We start from the raw sequence: 20,111 nt of genomic DNA, 5'->3' as shown, positions 1-20,111 counted from the left end.
CCCGACGACACCTCCGTGCCCGCGGGGTCGGGGTCTCCCCGGATCCTGATCCTGATCCCCTCCCCGTGCCTCCCACTCCCCGCCGGTGCCCTCGCAAAATGGGGGGTCCCGGCTGCCCTTCCAGCACTCCCTGCTCCGTCCAGGGGGTTCCCGGGGATCCATCGTGGGGGATTTCCCCATTCCGGGGCAAGGTGCGTGGAGAGAACGGGAACAGAGAGGAAAGGGTTGCGTGCCTCCCCCTTCCAGCGGGAAGCTGGATACGAGCAAGACAGGGACACCCCGTCACAGCCCAGGGCACGGAGTCGGTGTCACTCGGAGCAATCCCCCTGTCCCCGCTGCCAGCACCCAGCCCTGTGCTCGGGGGACCGGGGACGGGGAGTCTTGGCCACCCCCCAGGCTTTGGTTCCCTCCGCAGCACCAGCACCTGCTGCGGGGCTCCAGCCACCCACGCCGGGGCTCCTGCTGTCCCTGCCCCGCCGGGAGCACCTCCCGGCGCTGCCGAGGGATTCCTCGAAGATGCCTCGTGGCAGCCAGGACGGGAGCACCGCGGGGGGAGCGAGGTTCCCTGCGTGGCCGTGGCTGGAGGGCTCCTGGCTGAGCCCTGGGGCGGGTGCTGTGCTCAGGGTGTGCTTCACCCCATGTATCCACGCACGGGGAGCACCAAATCCCACTGGGAAAGAGGGCTGGGTGCCCCAGGGAGCGCTGGGTGCCCGAACGAGGGTCCTGCGGGAGCCCCATCCACAGGGACATCCCCCCCCTCCGCCCTGGCTGCGCGGCCAGAGCCTTTTCCTGTAAATGTGTCCTTGGGCAGCGCAGGGGCTGGAGCGCCGCAGGAAGGAACTGCGTCCAGCCCAGAGTCCGGCTGTCTCCAAGCACACTTGCTCCATGACTGGACAGAGAGGAATCCGCAGTGACTCACAAATTCCCCAAGACCCTCGGGAACAAAGCAGAGCCACTGGCACAAAGGACATCCCAGACCGCCGCTGCCCGTCCTTCTTTCCCCCGTCAGCCCCCTGGCACAGCCCGCAGGACGCCGTGGGGTGCTGCGGGAACAGCTGGCCCCTTCCCATCCCCGTGACAGCGCTGCCCCCCCGCCAGCTGATAAGAGCTGGTGTGCGGAGGCGGGAGCGGCGACAAGTCCAAGTGTTTGGAGCACCCCCTCACCCCCTTCCCGGGGCTTTGCTCCGCCTGCCAAGCGTCGCTCCGGCGGGATGCAGCCAGCTGGCACCGCGGGGTCACGGCTCCCCGTGTCCCTCTGACGCTGGCGTCCTCCCTCACGTGTGTCCCCTCTCCGGGGAGTGGCAGCCTCTGGCACACGCGGGGCAGACCCAGTGGAGGGGGACAAAGTCCTGCCGGGGCACCTTGGACCCATGTGATCGCGGGAGGCAGAGCCGAGTGCCACGGGCTGGCACGCCCGCCCGCCCTGCCTTTGCCACCACCTCCAGCCATGCTGGGGGAGGGTGCAGGTCCCAGGACCCCATCCCCACCCCACAGAGCCGTGGAAAAGCCCCACAGCCAGGTGGGGAGCAGCACAGACACACAGAGGCTCTGCTGAGCTGCACCCACTGCCACCCCCGTGGGGTGCAGGGGGAGCACCCAGCGATGCACAGCCCATGGCAGGGTGTTGATCCCACTGTTGGAGGGATGCCTCCCTCCAAACCCACCCGGGAAAGCCACTCAGCTGGCTGGGAATGACGGGAGAGGCCGGTGAAGTGCCACCGTGGTTTTCAGGGTGCTGTCGCATCCTGGATCCCCCCCAAAGGCAAACCCCAGGGACTGTGCCCCACACACGGGGCAGTCCATGGAATCCAGGTATCGGGGTCACCCTGAGACCCCTGTCCCAGCAGGCTGGGGCAGCTCTGGGGGCAGTGGGGCCGGCATGGTCGGGGCAGGGAGGTGCTGGCCTCTGCAGTGCTCCAAGACGATCCAGGAGCAAATTTCTTGGCAAGAAGCAGCCAGGAAAGGCAGGGACTGACCTGCAGCCAGCCCCGGCTTCCTCCCCAGCCAGAGGCACGGGAAGGGGCCTCCCCAGCCCCCTGACATTGCAGGCTGGGGGACTTGTTTTCTGTAGGGTGCCAGCACGCAGGGATGGGGCCAAGGCTTCGCTGTCCCCTGGGGTCTCCTGGGGAAGGGGGCTCGCACCCTCACCTCCCTGGAATGGCTCTGGGGACATCACAGAGTCATCCCCTTTGAGGAGGGGGCACACTGTGATATTTCCAAAGAGGCAGATGGGGCACAGCGACCCCACGAGGTGCCAAAAGCAGGGCACGGGCCCCCTCTGCCGTGGCATCAGGCCCGCACCCCCCAGGCACGCGGTGTGACGGAGCTGAGGAGGGCGATCGAGCTGGAGCCGGGGCCCCGATCCCACTGCGGGGGGGGGGGCTGGTGCAGCTCACGGGGAGCCCCAGGGGGTCAGGGAGGCGGCCGGATGCCTCTGTTCCCTGGCCGGGCGCCCGTGTCCCCTGGCAGGACGCTCCTGTCCCCTGGCAGGACGCTCCTGTCCCCCGGCCACGGCTCGGCGGCGGGGCTGGAGTGCCACCTCTCGGGAGAGCCGGGAGAGAGTCGGCAGCAGGCAAGGCAGCCTCTACTCCAAATTTTAATGAAACAAATAAGTTAATAAGTTAATCAAGTGAGGTAACTACCGCTGGCTCGGGAGGTCTGCGGGGACCAGCCAGCCCCGGGGGAGGGTCCTACGAGTTAATTCCTGCGTGCGGCTGCGGGCAAAGCTGTCACATGCACCCTCACCCCGCGGCCAGGCACCCCCCCGGCACCCACCCCCGGCACCCCACCCTCCCCTCGTGTCCCACCCCCGGGGCGAGGGGAGGGGGCCAGGGCGGTGCAGGAGCAAGGTGGGGGGGCTGCAAGCAGCTCTGGCACGGCCCGTGCTGGCCACATGCACTAAGGAGGCCGGAAAATGAGCAGGGTCAGGGGTCCCCACTCTCAGGAGCAGAGGCACGGCCGGGCAAGGATGCAAATCCCACGGTCCGAAGCCCAGGGAGGGGCTGCACCGGCAGCGAGGGGATGGGTGGGATCCTGCCAGCCCAGGGCAGATCCCTCACCGTGGGTGTCACCCCCCCAGGACCCCTGGCTGGGCAGGAGCTGCCGCCAGCTCCAGCCTGGCAAACTTTGGCACGACCACAATCGCTTCCAGCCCAGCTGGACTGGAAACCAGCCCCAGGACTGGGACTGGAGCAGCACAGGAGCTGCTGTGGCTCTGCTGCAGGTGACATGCAAGGAGATCCCCCTGTCCCCACCAGGCAGTCACCCCCCCAGGCCCGGCCCATGCTCCCCGGACCACGGAGGGGACAGGGACATGGGGAGGGACAAACTGAGCACCGCAGGACCCGGCAGGGAGGGAATCCTCTAAGCAAGAGCAGGAGAGGGAGGGATGCTCCTTGGGGACAGCGCCTGTGCCTGCATCCCTGCCTCCTCCACAGCCCCTGCCCAGCTTCACAGCAACAGGGCCACCCTTGGGGGAAGGTTTTTCACCTGGCCCCAAGCCCCCAGGACCTCCAGGGCCCCCACAGGCATCAGGATCCAGCCCTGTGAGCTGGCAGGGGGGTTGCTTATTGCCTATGTCCCCTCAGGTTGCTCTTCCTGGGGGTGTTGCATATTAAGACATTATTGCATAAATATATATATATATATATCTTCTATATATATATTGCCCTGGGAGCATGCACGGGCAGGCAGAAGGCTCTGCTGTGCTTCTAGAGAGGTGCAGCCCAGTGAGGGGGGACAGACCCCCACTCCCCAAACTGGGGGGGCCCCGCTGCTGCCCTGACCCCAAGCGATGCAGGTCAAACCACACTGGGCTGTGCCCCCACAGCCCCGCTCGGCACTGGCAGCAGAAGGGAGGTGGGACCTTGCATAGCTGGTGCTGATCCCAGCTCGGTTCCGGGGGGGACCAGGCAGGACCCCACTGGGGAGCTGGACATGTCCTGAGAGCTGGGACTGGGGTACGAACCAAACCCCAGGAGACTGGGCCAGCTTGGAGCATTCCCCACCTTGGCTGGGGAGCACTCAGGGCCCCAGGAGCTGGCAGGGGGTGTCTCATACCCCAGGAAGGGCAGGAGCATCCCAGGAGCGTGGTCTGGCCATGCCATGGGCTCCCACTGTGCCCCCAGAGGAAGCTGTGCACCCCATTGCAGCCGTGCCCCCGCAGAGGAAGACTTGGCTCAAGTGACACGGCGAGGAACAGGGCTGGGCAGGGCTGGCGGTGCCACGGCGCTCCCAGCACCCCATCCCGCGTGGGCAGGATCCATCCCGCTGCCTCCCGCTCAGTCCATGTTGGCACTGGCCGACCTGGAGATGTTGAGGGTCTGGGCGGAGGCCGAGATGTCCTCGTGGTCCACGGGGCTGTGGTAGTCGGAGGTGATGTCGGGCTCGCAGGGCGGCACCCGCACGGCTGCCAGGCTGAAGGAGTTCGTGGAGCCCTTGCGGAGGCACTGGGAGTAGAGGCCGAGCAGCAGGTCCAGCTTGTGCTCGATGGATTGCACCTGTAGGGTGGGCAGGGCGGGGCTGAGCCGGTCTCCCCCCCGCGGGAGGGGACACGGGAATCCCGGTTCCCCCATCCCACGGGTGCCAAAGGGACGGGGGCACATTCCCTGGGGGTGTCCCCTCCTGACCTGCCGCTCCACTTTGACCACGCGCCCCATCATGCTGAGCTCGTCCACCAGCTCCATCTCCAGCACCGGCTTCTCCCCCTTCTCCCTCACCTTCTTGTCCACAGCCAGGGCCCCCCTGCCCATGATCTGGTCCACGCTGGCAGGGAAGGAAGGGACAGGGCCCGTCACTCCTGAGGGTGTGTGAGGCCACAGGGGACGGGGAGAGAGCTCTGGGAACGTGTCCCACCCACAGCGATGGGCCAGCACCTCATCTCATGGTGGGAGACCCAGGGAACCCCACCAGCTCCAGGGCACCTCACCGTGTCTGCAGGCTCTTGATCCTGCCCAGCATGTCCAGGTGCCCGGCCGAGTACTGCTCGATGACGTCCTTGACGTCGTAGGGACGCAGCGTCTCCTTGAACTTCCTCTTGGCCACCAGGAACTTCAGGATCCTGCAGGGACACCTGGGCTGGCTGTGGGGCACTGGGGAGGGATGGGGTGGTGCCCAGGGGGCGTGAGAGGGGACGGTCTCACCTGACAGCCCGGATGAGGGTCTTCACCGCTGGCATGATGTCCTCGAAGGTCAGGTCGCAGTGGGAGCCCTTCTCCTCGCCGCTGTCCTCTGGAGGGCAGTCGGCTGCGGGTGCCAAGAGCAGGTGGATGGCAGAGACCCACGGCTGCCCCCCCAAAACTCCTGCAGCCCCCCCAGCATGTCCCAGACAGCTCCAGCAGTCCCAGGGCTCACCCTCAACCGGGGTCCGTGGCTTGAGCCTCAGGGAGGCGCGGAAGCGGGTGCGGTCGTTGAAGCTCCAGCTCTTCTGCACCTTGGTGGGGCTGGTGGCCTCGGGCACGTCCTCGGTGCTGGGGGAGCGGTGCAGGGGGGGCCCCAGCTGCTGGCGGCCGCGGCTGCCCTGCCGCTGGGAGCTGCTCAGCCAGATCCGCTCCTTGAGCCCCATCTTGTTGCTGTGGAAGGGACAGTGGGGGGCGGGGGGGAGGCGGCGTCACCGGGGGGTGGGGAAGGGGACAGCGGGCACACGTGGTGCCCACCGTGGCGGGGGTAGCCGTGCTGAGCTCATGGAGAGCCCCCCGGCACACGACGGGCACGAGCCAGGCCAGGAGCAGGCGGTACCACGGCGGGGGCAGCTCTGGGGTTTAACTCCTCTGAACACCTTTTTTTTTTTTTGTGCCAAGAGCAGAGAAAGGAGGTGACAGACAGACAGGGAGAGTGGGGACAGACAGGTGTGGCAGTGGGGGACATGTGGCAGAGTCACTGACAGAGGCTGGTGGGAGCAGCCCTGCTCCTGCTCCATCCCCTCTGGCACAGGGCATCCCGGGCACCCTCCTCCTCCTCCAGGCTGCACCACCTAATCCAGGCTCTGCTCCTGCCCTAACATGAGCTCTGCTCCCAAAACCAGCCACTCCAGTGGACTGGGGGGAAACACCAGGCATCATTTATGTAGGACCTACACAAAAACACCCCCTGAATGCTGCCTTTTGCACGATCCGGGACCCCAAGCACAGCTTGAGCCTTGGGAGGCCAAGTGGATGCACAGGGCAGGACTTCAAAGGCAGGGAGGACAAGGAGCAAATCCCACCCATGCTGCAGGACAGGATCCATGGAACCCCAGCGCCTGGGGAGACTCCTGCATTTCCTGGGCCAGGAGTCACAGGGCAAGGCAGGGGTACAGGCAGGGTGAGGCAGGGGTAGAGCCCTTCCCCATGCAGGCTGCTGGTCCGGAGGATGGGAATGGCTGTGTCCTGAGAGACCAGGCTGCAGGACAGGGGTGGGATGGGGTCAATCCGGGTGCATCAGTTGGTTGGATTTGGCATCCCCATCCATGATGCACGAGGGGGAAACTGAGGCAAGGCTGCTGTGGGAGCCGGTGGGGGACAGCGGGGAGAGACCGCTGGGCCCAGGTCATGCACAGACCCCCCTGCCCTGCAGAAGGACCCCCCCCTTTGGCCTCCCCCTGCTCTGCCTCGCTCCCCAGCCCTCCCCACGCTGCAGTCAGCAGGCATCCAGGCACGGAGCACCATGCATCCCACCCTTCCCGGCCCCACTCTCCGCCGGGACGGGCAGGCAGCCAGCGCGGGCAGGCAGCAAGGACACGGTACCTCCGTCTCCACGTGCCCCACGTCTGCAAGAGCCTCCTCTTACCACTAAAGATGGGGCTGGAGGGTCAGGGCAGAGACACAGGAGAAAAGAGAGTCAGCCGTGGCCGTGGGGGGGGGGGAGCGCAGCATCCCGGGCCACATTCCCAACCCCCCGGACCCGTGGGCACAGGGTCCAGAAATGCCACCGCTGAGCATCTCCCGCTGCTCCAGCCCCGCGGTACCGCCTCTGCCGGGCAGGCGGCATTGTTTGTGTAGGTCCTGCATAAACACGGCGCCTGCTCCGGTTCCGCGGCTCTGCCGGGAGGATTCGGTGACGGCGCGCGGTGCCGAGCGCTGGGACGGGGCGTGGGTGACCCCGCGAACCCCGCTCCCCGCCCTCCGCCGGGGGCCAGCGTTACCTGAGCCGTAAACACCTGTGGGGCGGCACGTCCTCCTCCTTCCAGCTTGGGGGGGGGCACGGGAGGTTTGTGGGATGGAGAGGAGGGGGGTGAGCAGGAGAGGGGAGGAGAGAGAGAAGATGAGATGTTATGAGAGGTGATGCTCGCGGAGGAGATGGGGGGGCTCGGGCCCCCCGGAGGGGGGGTGCAGTCCTTCCCCTGGTCACTGGGACACGGAACCCAGGCTGGTGCTGCTGCAAGGGAGCCCCCCCGAGCCCAAACTCACCCACACTGTGCCACTTCTGGCAGCACAGGGGACACTGAGGCACGGTGCCTCCCCTCACCTCACCCTGCTGCTGGCCCAGGGCCCTGTGCCAATGTGCCAGTGCTCTGGGTGGTTGGCCAGCAGCCACCGTGGCACACCGGGGTCTCCAGGATGCTCTTCAACCAAGGGGACCGGGGACACGGGCCAGAGCAGCTGCCATCAGCAGCACGGCAGCCCTGACCCCCTCCTGCCTCTTCTGGTGGGCACTGGGGCAGCTCAGCATCGCTGCTCCCACTGCCAGGGGCACGGGCAGCCCTTCTCACACCACAGGCTCTGGGTTTTGCTCCTTGCCCGGCTCTGCAGCGAGGCCACACGGCCCCATCCCCACAACATGGCAGCGCTGCCTCTGCCAGGGTGTTCTCTGCCACGGTTGGTTCCCCTGTGCCAGGTCCCCGTGCCGCAGCCACATAAAAAAGGGGCTTCCCAAAGATACAACAGCCCAGAGTCTGTCCTTGAGGACCAAACATGCCCACTCTGGAGCAGGGAGCAGTGCTGGAAGCAGTGTCAGGAGCAGGATGGACTCCCAGCAGGGCCCTGAGCAGGGAGCAGGGTCAGTTTGGGGTGGTGGGCACTGCTGGGGTCCGGTGTGGCAGTGATGGCATCGCAGGAGGACACAGAGGAGCAGAGGAGACAGAGCAGAGAGGAGGGAGAACACGGGGGCTGCCCCCTCCTACCTTTCCCCTGAACACGTGGCCAGGCTTTTCTGGGCAGGGGTGAAGGAGAGGTAAGTTGGTGGGGCTCTGTCGGGCAATTTTTTCACCTCTGAGTTCCTAAATCCTCCGTTGCGAACTCGGTGCAAGTGCTCAAACATAAGTACCAGCTCTCTGAGGTTGGGGTGAAATAAAAACAAGGAGAAATTAAATTTTCCAAAGCAAACCAAGGCTGAGCAGCGCCGGGTCCTCCTGAGCACAAACCAAAGCAAAACCAGGGCAAAACAAGAAGAAAAAAAAAAAAAATCAACATTTTTGTTCAAAAGATAGTTTCTTATCAGCAGGATGAGGCATTTGGAGGGGATGGGGATGGGGATGGGGAGCTGGGATAGGGTCCCACAGAGAGGAGGGGTTGGACCTGTGCTGAGAGGGATGGGTCAGGCAGGGACAGGCAGGACACCCCTTGGATGGGGACACAGGAACCTGCCACCATCAGATCCAGGGGTCTGGGCACAGCTGGAGTAGCCAAGAGGGAAAAGCTCAGATCCAACAGAGATTGAGTCTGGCTCTATCTCAGCTCCCCACTGCAGGGAAAGTGGCTCCTGGCCCAGCAGGTGAAGCCCCCCATGATCCCAGGCTCCATGGTGATGCTCAGGAAGCTGCATCTCCTCGGGCAGGGACCAGAGGGACTCGCTGTTGGGGCTGTTAAGAGCCCTGTCTTTGGAAAAACAAAAAGTGGAGCAGAAGAAGAATGAATTTTTCCCTGCAAAGGAACACATGGGTGGAGCAGGGCAGGATGCACAGGCAGGGGTGAGGCACAGGGGTGGCAAACCCTGGTGAGCTCGGGTTGATGGGGACACACAGAGAGTCTGGAAAAGCTTTGGAGGTTCTTTGATCCGCCCAACTACATCCCAGGGGCCATGGGAGGGAGAACTCTGCAGGGACGGGCCACGGGGCTCCCACTGGATCCTGCCATGTCCATCTGGGTCCACACTCGGAGCCGGTTCCCATCCGGCTGCAGCTCCATGTCCCCAGCCACGGGGGCTCCCTGTGGTGGGTGACACCGTCCTGTTCCCCACGGAGGTGTTGGAGGAAGGCTATGGATGGGGCGAGAGGGTGGGATGAGTGCCGGGTGCTGTGAGGATGATGAGGGTGGAGGAGGGTGCTGGACACTCCAGCAGACGCTGTGCTCCAGCGATCCAGGGCTCAGGAAAGTGTCCGTGCTGCTCGACCCCACTGAGCCCTCGGCGGCTCCACATGGTCCCTCCTGGCCTCCCAGGCTGCTCATCCTCACAGAGACCCCCCCGGGAGCCCCCCAGCCCTTGCCCCCTGCCCTGCCTACCTGAAGGTGGGCAGCAGGCTGTCATAGTAACACCACGTGGCCGTCAGGTACGCCCGGCTGATGTCGGTGGAGTACAGGCGCCAGGCAGCCTGCAGGGAGAGAGACCATGGGAATCGGGGTCAGTCAGGAGGTGAGACCCCCCTGCCCACCCCTCCACCCCCCCTGGCCACCACAGAGCCCAGCCCAAAGGAGCCAAGTGTTGGACATGGAGTCCGGTGTGTGGGTGCTCCCTGCAGCAGGCAGGGGCAGGCAGAGGAGAGGAGGGGGCACAGCAGAGCATTCCTGGGAAGGGACGGGGCAGGACACTCCAGCCCTGCACCACCTGGATCAGGTTTGCCGCCGGAGTCCTCCTCTTCTCGAAGTGCTTCTGCCGGTGCTGCTCCTGCACTTTGAGGGCGAAGCCGGAGCCCAGGATCCCCTGGGGACGGGAGGGGACGGGGCTGTGGGTGCCGGCAGAGGCTGGCACCCGCACAGGGGTGGGTTTGCCCCTTTCCTCCGCGATTCCTGCGGGGCACGAGGCGCAGGGATCCCCCTCCCAGTCCCCAGCCCTACTCACGGCGGGCAGGGCGAAGAAGGAGATGCCGAGCAGGGCGAAGCAGGCAGCCAGCATCCGGCCCAGCCACGTCTGCGGCGCCTTGTCCCCGTAGCCGATGGTGGTGAGCGTGACCTGCCCGGGGGCGGAGCAGGGCGAGGCCTGGAGGGAGCTCTCCCCACGCGGCCCCATCCCACCCTCCTCGTCCCCCTCCCGGGGCTGGGGGGGGGGGCCGCGGGGGCCGAGCTTACCGTGCCCCACCACAGCGAGTCGGCGTAGGTGGCGAACTGCACGTTGGCGTCTTTCTCGGCCAGGTAGACGAGGAAGGAGGCGAAGATGAGCACGAGGAAGCCGATGTACCAGGCGGTGATGAGCTCCTGGGGGGTGAGGAGCACAAGGGGTGAGGGGGGCACGGGTTGGGGGGTACAGGGGCCGCGCCGGGATGGAGCCACCTCACCTTGCTGTGGGCGTAGACGACGGAGCCCAGCAGCTTCCAGGTGCCGCCGCGGCGATCCATGCGCACCATGCGCAGGATCTGCAGGAAGCGCATGCTCCGCAGCGCTGACGTGGCGAAGATGTTGCCCTGGGTGCCGGCGGCGATGATGGCCACCGAGGCCACGAAGACGATGAAATCTGGCAGGGCGGAACCAAGGTCGGGGGCGTGGGGCTTTTCCCAAACGCTGCCACATCCCCCAAACCCCCATCCCAGGATCAGTTCATCGGTGTAACCCAAAACTTTGTATTCCAGAGCCTTCCATGCCATTTCCCAGAAACTGTTCTCAATAGACCATTTACACCCTCTGCCCAGAGTAGCCCTGACTCCTCAGGCTGTAAACTGGGTGTTAAGAGGCCTGTGAGACAGGAGGGTGCTCCTGTCCTCACACCCAGTGTGGAACTCCCCGCCCTGAGGGAGGCACTGGGCATTCCTTCCTGAACTGGAGGATATATAATCTTGGGGTCTTGGGACTTTTTTAACCACTCGTGGGATCCAGAGGAAGACTGCAGACCACTACTCTCAACCAGACTGCAACCACCACTCTCAAGCAGACTACAGACCACTACTCTGAACCAGACTGAGACCACCACTCTCGACTGGACTGCAACCACCACCTTTCAACCAGACTTTGACCACCACCCTCGACCAGACTGCAATCACCACTCTCATCAACAGGTTTTCCCCTCTCCTTTTACTTTGGACTCAGGGGGGCCCAATGGACACCACTCTGTTCACGCCCCAGGCTGCTGGGTTATATATTTAGGTTTTGTGGGTTAAAACCGATTGTTTGCCTGCATAATCGTACTTATTGTATTATTTCATTAAATTGTTATTCTGACTTGTAATCTCTCTTTTGAGTTGGGTTCTTTTCCCCTGGTTTACCTTTAAACCAGCACAACCCCGTACCTATAACGCAGAAGGGTTTCCTGGCGAAGCGGAACCGTCCCCGCCAGCCCCGGTAGCGGCAGCAGCAGCCGGCGGCCCAGACGCGGATGATGTACTCCATGCCGAACACCACGATCATGACGAACTCCTGAGGGGCACAGGGGGGTGAGAGGGGCAGGGGGACTCAGCTTTGTGGGGGGCACAACCTGAAATGGTGCGTGGTGTCCCCCCAAGGCCACGGGAGCCGTCCCGGGGGAAGGGGGGCAGTGAGACGGGAGCCGCAGCCGTCGGGGCTGTCTGAGCGTCCCGGCTCTCCTGCCTCGCTCTGAGCTGGGTCCTTTTCCTCCACCGTCAGCATTGTCCTCCTACCTCTCGCACGAACAAGCCCCCGTTCTGCTTACTCGCAGGAAAGTCACAAGGACCTTCCCAATTTAGTCTCCATCACTCGGGAGAAGTCCCGCGTCAGCTCTTTCTGACAGTTTGGGGGAAAGTTGCCTTTTTTAGCCCCTCCTGCCCTGCCTTTTCCAGCGGTTGATGCCTCTCTGCAGCACAGAGGGACTGTGGCGGAATGGACCCCCCCTGAGCCGTGGGGACACCCCCAGCAAGGCCGCCCCCAGCTCCACCCCAGTGTGCCAGAGAGGCTGCCATCGTTGGACCATCGGGGACGTCCGGGCTGGGAAAGGGTCGGAGGAGTTTTGTCCGTGATCTTGTCCGAGTCTTTCAGGGTGCAATGTGGGCAGGGGGAATTCAAGCCCCAGCCCTGCTCCTGCATCACTTACCAGGATGAAGAGGCACTCGTTGGCCAGTTTCTGGTGCTCCTGGATGGTGGAGAAGACCGACAGCACCAGGCAGCTGAAGACGAGGAGGAATCTGGAAGGGGAGAGTGTCAGTGAGGGCACCAGGGTGGTCGGAGGACCCGAGCACTGGGGCAGCCATAGAAGCCCAACCCATAGTGCTGCCCCCCACTCGCAGCCTGAGACCCCCAGCCGAGACCTCCACGGCCGTGGCTGAGCCACCAGGGACACAGTTTGCCCCTAGATGGTGGCATGGAGCCACTGGGGAGCCCGGGAGCAGCCGTGGGGCTCGGTGCCAGGCTCCACCTCGGCCCTGCCGGCTCTTAATTAATGGCAGAGAGGGAGATGAGGGGTCCCACACCGTGGAGAGTTTTGCTGCTGCAGAAAGGGGACCAGAGCTTCTCAGGACTGTCCCCAGCACCACTGCCACCGTGGGGACCTGCCAGGGGCACAGGGACCACCTGGGAACAGCCAACCCAGGGGAAGAGTCCCCAGGGAGCTGCTCCAGAGCTGTTCATCCCCGAGCACTGGGCTCAGGAAACAGGGGCTTTGGCCCATTTAAAGTAAGGAGGGGGGGGGGGGAAAGAAGTAGACTCTGAAGCTGAAGCAAATGAAACTCCAAAAATACATTTTTTTCCCCTGATCCAGCTATTCTAAAAAAGGAAAGTGGAGGGCTTGTGCCACGGGCCCACGTGACGGCAAAGGGCCACTGTTCCGTCAGAGCCGGCTCCGGGAACCCATGTCCCACTGGGCAGCACTGGGATGGCTTGGCTGAGGCTGGCAGTGGCCCTGGCACCCTGTCCCCGAGCTGGTGGGCACCCACCTCCCCCTCCCAGCACCGTCACCCCACTGTGGGGCTGGGGAGTAGCACCCAAAACTCAACGCCCAGCCTAAAGGGGACAGGCGGGTTCCCCTTTCCCCAAAGTGCTGCTGGAGATGGGACCAACAGCAGAGAGACCACAGGGAATGGGAGAAGTGCTGGATGCAGAGCATGGAGGAGGGAGAGCTGGAGCCACACACCAACAGGCACGAAGGGGCCCGGGGTGTCACAGCCTTGTCACCGCCCTGCCCTCGCTGCAGAGGACGATGCTCCTCTCCCGGGCACTCCCCACCCGCAAGGCAGAAGGTTGGAGCCGGTTCCTTCTCCCTCTGAATTATTAATTGGGGCTCTTTCCTCCGGCACAGCAGTTCTGGAATTAACCCCTGCGGGCACAGCAGTGCCCCCGTGCTGTGGGCAGGGAGCGCTGGGCACCGGGCTGAGGAGGAAAACACGGCCCAGGGTAGAGCTCTCAGCTTTGTGCATCATCAGCAATAAAGATTATCCAAGCAGGATTTCGCAGGCAATTACACGGGCAGCGAAGCACAAAGCAGAAGAGAAGGCAGAAATCTCCCAGCCTGCAAAGATTTGTGCCTCCCTCCTCATCCAGGGAGCGGTGCAGGGGGGGGTCTCCGGGGCCCAGGCACACGCTGATCCCACGGGGACCTGCTGTGGGTGGCCCTGGCTCTGGTACCGAGCTGGAGCCCCACACGTCACCCACCGTGTTGGAAACCTGCCCCGCCGCGGTGGGGACACCTCCCACCCGGCCCCCTCGGCATCCCGCGGGATTTGGGGAAGGATACAGGCATGAGAGGCCCCACGGGGCCGGCTGGGAAAGAAAACTTCCTGGGAACGCATCACCTGCTAGGAATTAACTCGTAAAGCCTGGGCAAACGCCCCGTCCCGGCCGCCGGCAGCGCCTAAGCGGCTTAGGGAAGGGTCAGATGCCTGAAGGCGGCGCGGGGAGCCGGGAACCAGAATTCCCCCCTTCCTCCGGGGCAGGAATGCTGCTCTCAGCAGCTCCACCCCACTACAAGGGGGGTATCCCACACCGACCCCTCCGCCAAAGACCACGGTGTGCCGGCAGCACCAGGCTCCCCACGCCAATTCACTGCTCTTCCCACCTACCAAGGGGGCTTAAAAAACAAGGAACACCGCCAGGGAAATGGGGAGAGGGCAGAAATAGTAGGATAGCACCCGGCAGGAGCCTCGCTGTCTCCCCGTTCCCCTGCTCCAGCATCCCGGGGAATGGAAGGAGCAGATGCTGGTGTAACTGAGCCACTGTTTCACCTCTCCCCAATAAACTTCCCATCTCCAGCCCCCTCCCCGCAGAGTCCCACACCCCTCCCTGCCAGCACGGCAGGGGATGTGCCACGGGATGTGCCACCAGCAGCCTGGGCACAGGGACGGGCCCCTCCGGCTGCTGCCACCCGGCAGGAGCAGAGCCCGTCTGCAGCAACACTCCTCCCCAAAATAATAATTAAAACGCGGCAGGGGCCCGGCTCGGAGCAGGTGAATCTCCTCCCATTAATCTTCATTAGAGTGGACTCTGCCATATGCTGCTTCCCGAGCCGGCGGAGGAACAGGTGAGCTGGGAAAGCTGCTGAGCTCAGGAGAAGCAGGGCCAAGTCGGCCCCGGATGGTGAAGAGCTGTGCTGGGCAGGGCAAGGGGGCACAGGTTGGCACCCAGTGCCCACCCCAACACTGCTGGGCAAACGAGCTGCCCCCTGGTATAGCCGGGGACGAGCTGTGCCCTGGCACCCGCTGCCAACGGGCCGCGATCCTCGGGGCCTGTGCGGTGGGACGGGGCTGGAACAGCCCCCCCAGCTGTGTCCCCCAGCACGGGGACGGGGGTGACACTGGGTGCCCCGTGCCCCGGCAGGGCTGGCCCGGCCCCCGCTTTGCCCTGCCCTGAGGGGAAGCCCCGAGCCGGGGCACGGGCAGTGCCTGGTGATAACTCAGCGGAAGGAAAACACCACACGCCGCAGGATAAACAGCCCAGCCATGGGATGAGCGAGCAGACAGGCTTCAGGAATGGCACGACTCCCTTCCCTGGCCAAGCCTGGCCCCCTCACGGTGCCTGGGCCGCACCCACAGCTGTGCCACCACTGGAAACGCCTGTTTAGAGCAAAACTGCCCGAGCCCGGCTCTGGTGGGGGCGAGGATGGTGCTTCACCCTCCAGGCTCCCCATCCCGCGAGGTCCAGCTCCCCGAGCACCCTCTGCAGCTGTATAAACAGCGTGTCCCATAAATCCCCATCCCTCGCCCCAGCAGCCCTCCAGGAGAGGTGGAGCAGGAGGCCTGGCTGCTCCAGGGGATATAAATAACCGGGGTGTAGCGGCCCTGTTTGCGCCCGTAACCATGGCAGGGTCCGTCCCACGCCGCGAAGAAGAGAAGCAGAAAAGCTCCGAGTGTTTCCCCACGGTCAGGGAAACCAGAGCTGGAGTCGGGAGCCGTCCAGCCCCGCTGCAGCTCTGACACCACAAACCCCAGTACACGCTCAGAGCCCGGCCCCGGCCCGGTTATCAGCAGCAGCAGAGGAAGGGCACTGCTCCCAGAGCCCTCCTCGCCCCCACAGCCAGGGGTGAGGCAGGATGGGGTGTTCCCAGTGCCCTGACAGAGGCTGGAAGCAGAGCTGGGATGCAGAGCCTGTCTTCAGGCTGCGTCCCATGGCAGGGACCCGGCAGCACCCACGGCAGCAGGGTGACATCCAGATGACGTCCCACAGCACACACGAGCCCGTGGCCCCACAACACCTTTGTTCTTTGGGAGCCAAATCCTGCTGATGGCATTGTCCATCACGCTGGCATGGCACGTGTCTGCACCCCAGTGCCACCCCCCAGCCCCCCGGCCCCATGGTCCCCACGGGGAGCACGGTCACAAGGCTCCTGTGGATGGTGCCAAGACACTCACACGGAGCAGCCGAGATAGTTTTGCTCTTGAATCATCTGGCAAAGAGCTGGGCTGGAGGGGGGGGAAAGAAACCAGAGTGTTTTCCAGTGCACCTCCTGTGCCCGCTGGGCCTTGCACCCTGGCAGAGGGATTGGGGCTGGCACCCTCCTCCAGCACCCGGGGAGGGATGGGAACATTTGGGGTGCAGCGACATGAGCGGCCCCAAGAAGTCCAGGCAGGCTGGGACCCCCAAAACACGGAGGGTAGGAGCACCCACAGGCAGAGGGGGCAGGTTTGGGGCCTCACCCCGGGGGTCACTGTCGGGGGGGGAACAAAGATCCAAAAGCTCTCCAGGGTGACCAAGCACCACCCCTGCACCCCCTGGCAACGGGGCTCACATCCCATCCTCACCACCGGGGTGCCCAAACTGGCACTTCCCGTGCTGGGCTGGGGGGGTCCGACAGGAGCAGCAAAATGGGAAAAGGGAAAAAGCCAGGAAGGAAAATCAATGCACAGTTTCATGTTGCGCCGAAGCCGCTTAATTTTATGCCCCGGTGACACCGTGCAGGGCCTGGGGAAAGTGCTGTGCCTGCTCCTCTTCCCGCTGGCATTGCCCCCAAACCAGCTCCCGTTTCAAACCCAGGAAAGGTGAGCGGGACCAGCCCTCAGAGGGCACAGGGGGCACAGCCTCCAGCCCCTCTGTTTGTGGCCGTGGCACCCCTGCAGCCCTGGGGGGGACAAGTTAAAAGCCTGGAGTTTGAAATGAGGTTTTTCCGAGGAGGGATGGAGCAGCTTCCCTGCAAACCAGCCAGGGCTCCAGCCCTCTGAACAGTCCTGGGTGGGATTTGGGGCTGCTGTGGGCAGTGACCACAGTGGCATCCCCAGCATGGCAGGGAAGGGCTTTCCTACTCTGCAAGTAATGGTGGAGGGGTGTGACGAGGCAGGGGATGCAAAAGTGGGGGTGACAGACCCTCTGCCCACCTCAGCCCTCTGCCATAACAGGATCCGAGCACAGGGATGCTCTGGGACAGACGAGCTGCCAGCACCCTGGTCCCTGCCCAGAGCACAGGGGACACATCCCACCCCCTCTGTCCTGCTGCCCCGAGCCAGCTGGGATTTCCCAGGGCCCCAAGGTGCCTGGCCAGCCCTGAGCCAAGGAGAGCCCTGCCTGGCATCACCCAGCCAGTGCCAGGATTGCACCGGGGCTCTGACAGGACCTGCCACCCTTCTGTCCCCACGACGTCCATGGGGATCCAACGGCACCAAACACGCAGCAAGGACAAGGATGGAGCTCTGTGCTCCTGTCCCCTCCTGCCCCAGGCACAGGGTGACACTTCCACAAGGCAAATAAAACCCAGGCAAGGTGCCACCAACAGCACAGGCAGGGGACCAGGCCTGGCAGGGGGGACACTGCTCCAGGCAGGGGATTGCAGTTGTTGCTGGTGCTGCTGGCTCAGTCTTCCCTAATTTGCTCTAGGTTAAACTGTTCTGTATGGAAGCATTCCTCTAGGAACGGGAAAAGTGCTGAGCTGAGCTCCTGGTGCACCCAGGAGCAGTTTCATAACCACCAACACAAGCTCCCAGACCCCGGATGGCACCGAGAGCCGCCGTGGGGGGGCCTGGTGGGTGAGGAGGGGTTGCTGCAGGGACAAGCCACAGTGGGCAGCAGGAACAGCTGGAACTGGACACCTGGACAGCTGGGTGGTGCAGCTCCAGGCTGCAGGAGACCCCTTGGCAGGGCAGCCCCCGCCAACGGGACACACAGCCGTGCCCATGCCAAGGGCAGGAGCCCACGGCAGCTCTGCTGGGAGCAGGGAACAGCCTTCCCGCTTGCTGAAGAGGAGGAGATTGGAAAAAGAAGTTGATATTTTGCCTTCTGGCTCTAAAGCCTTTCCGTTAATGCTCTGGGCTCGCTCCTGGATTTCCTCCATAAGCTCCGGGGCTAGAAAGTCTCATTCCAAGCAAAACGCGGCTTTGTGAGCCTGGCAAGCGTGGCTGTGCCATGGTCAGCGTGGGGCTGGAGGGGCTGGAGGTGGTCAGCCAACTCCACACACCTCAGAACCTTGGCTTTCCATCTGCACGGGCACCCCTGCCCACACCACCCCCAGGCAGAGCTGGCAGCAGGCTCAGGGGCTGCAGAGATGGTGCAGCCACCAAACCACCCAGCCCGGAGCAGGCGCTGGCTCAAGGAGTCGTTTGGGATCAATTTGCCGACAGAAAGAGGCTGAAGTCGGTCAATAAACGGGACGGGCTCAGCCCGGCTCCTGCTCCCAGCCCTGAGCTGCTCCGGGGAGGGAAGCGCGTCACTTCTCAGCGGGTATTTCCATTTTAGCAGTTCCCAGCCCTGCCTCGGAGCCAAGGCTGCCCGGGGGAGGCAGCGCAGCCGCCACTCAGGGACAGCTCTGCCCCCAGCACTGCCCCGACCTCGGGCCGGGGGCTCCATCCCACCCCCTGCCTCAGTTACCCCCCGGGTGGGGGTAACACCTCCTTCCTCTTTTGTAGGAAAAAAAAAAGACAAAGGTATCGAGGCACACAAATCATCCCTGAGAACTTCAACACCACTGCAACAGCTTAGCAGCTCCCATCTGCTGCGGGAGAGGAAAAAAAAACCCCACAACACAACTTGGAAGGAGCCAGAAATGAGCAGCAGTTACAGGGAAGGCTTTCACAGAACAGATGTCCACACCTTGCACCCACTGCGGCGTCTTCCCACAGGCTTCGGGGGGTCCCTGGCAGGACTCTGCCCTGCAGCTGCCTCGGCCCTAAAATTAAGTGAGCAAGTGAACACAAACCCTCCCCAGCGAAGGCTGAAGGTGATTTGCTCCTGCTCTTGATGGCTGCACATCTTGTGGGACAAAGCCCCTCACCCAAGAGCTGGGGCCAGGCCCAGCAGGGTCTGGAGGGGCTTGGTGGGCCCTGCAAGAGGAGCTGCTGGGTTGTTTCTGGGGCAAAACACGCTCAGATCCCGAGGACGAACCGGTGAAGGACACGCACGGCCCCGCTGTGAGACGAGCGGGAGCATCTCTGTTCCACAGCCCCTGAGCACCTACGCCATAAAGTCTGATTCCCTCCCCTGGCAGGGGCTTTGGCTGCCATCTCTAAGTCCTTGCAGGAGAAGCTCTTCCAAGGGTGGTATTTTCCACGCAGGAATTCTGGCGGGCGCCCACTGCGGAGGTGTCGCAGGCGTTACAAATGGGCCCCGGGCTCCTCTCGCGGCTCCCCGGGGAGCTCAGGTGCCCTTTTATCCAGTGACAAATTCATCCTGCCAGCTCGATGTGCTAACTTAGGCAAGACCCATTTTCCTGCCTCTTAACGAGCTCCAGCTCACGCGCACCCCGGGAACGACGCAGCGCCGGGGGGAGAGGGAAGGAGGCAACATTTGGGCTCACGTTCTCAGAGAGGGTCTGAGCCCACGGCACCACGAACACACCTGGCACACACCAGGCAAAGAGGGAAAACGCCTCCTTCCCCATGGCCGGGGCAGTGATGTCCTGGCAGTGTCCCCGTGGTGTCCCAGCGCTGCCACCAGAGCAGAGTGGGGGGTCAGAGGTTGGGAAATCCAAAATAACCCCCCAGCACGGAGCCTCCCTCTCTCTCCACAGCCTCCCAGTGGGTTATGGACACCCCAACTCTGCAGCCCCAGTACAGCCCCCTGAGGAAACAACCCCGAGGGGCTGAAGCTGCTCCCCAGCCCTGAGCTGAGCCTGCTCATCTTGGAGAAGCTTTTGCTTGGCAAGAGCCTTTGGATGCTCAAATCCAGCAGGGAAAGCTGGAGCAGCACCACAGTGCCTGGGAAAACACACTGGGCAGGGCAGGGAGCAGGTGTGCTCCTGGGAGCATCCTGGGCTCCAGCTCTGGAGAGGGATGTTCCAGTGCTGGGGACCCAGGAACGGGCACAGCTCCCGGGGTACAGCAGGGACAAGAACACCCCCACTGTCCCCCCCATCCCACCTGGACTCGGGTCTGGGGGTGCTGGGCTGGCACTTCTGCCTTGTCCCAACGCAGGACAGGAGAGGGTCCCTGCTCCCACCCAGACCTGCTGGTCACCCCTCGGGGGGCTCCTGCCTTTGAGGGTCTTCCCAGGCTCAGAGACCCCGGCCTGGGACAGCGGCAGAGCGGGACGGTGACCCGGTTCCCTGCTGTGCCACCGGGAAGGGGCTCCGGGTCACCGAGGGGACCGAATCCCATCCCCGGGGACAAGCTCAGCTCCTCGCACCGGACCCGCCGCAGGACTCGCCCCGCCCGGGATCCCCCCCGGGTGGCGGGTCCCCCCATCGCG

The 20,111-nt window shown here is 64.0% G+C and overlaps 1 protein-coding gene across 1 annotated transcript; it reads right to left on the bottom strand.

Moving 5' to 3' along the window:
- Positions 1–3,722: 3,722 nt before the first annotated feature.
- KCNQ4 (potassium voltage-gated channel subfamily Q member 4) lies at positions 3,723–19,305 on the bottom strand. The gene is made up of 15 exons (XM_027661457.1): positions 19,222–19,305; positions 12,109–12,252; positions 11,351–11,477; positions 10,406–10,581; positions 10,200–10,325; positions 9,973–10,110; positions 9,739–9,834; positions 9,417–9,505; positions 8,099–8,248; positions 7,121–7,165; positions 5,353–5,570; positions 5,142–5,244; positions 4,928–5,059; positions 4,629–4,764; positions 3,723–4,499 (listed from the first exon to the last, which is right to left on the bottom strand). Exons 1-15 carry the CDS (start codon positions 19,303–19,305, stop codon positions 4,281–4,283), a joined length of 1,983 nt encoding a protein of 660 aa, XP_027517258.1. The 3' UTR covers positions 3,723–4,280.
- Positions 19,306–20,111: the final 806 nt, after the last annotated feature.

Source organism: Corapipo altera, unplaced genomic scaffold (assembly GCF_003945725.1).
Source record: "Corapipo altera isolate COAL_440 unplaced genomic scaffold, ASM394572v1 201, whole genome shotgun sequence".
In the NCBI taxonomy this organism is placed as follows: domain Eukaryota; kingdom Metazoa; phylum Chordata; class Aves; order Passeriformes; family Pipridae; genus Corapipo; species Corapipo altera.
This window is presented reverse-complemented; position numbering and strand designations above follow the sequence as displayed.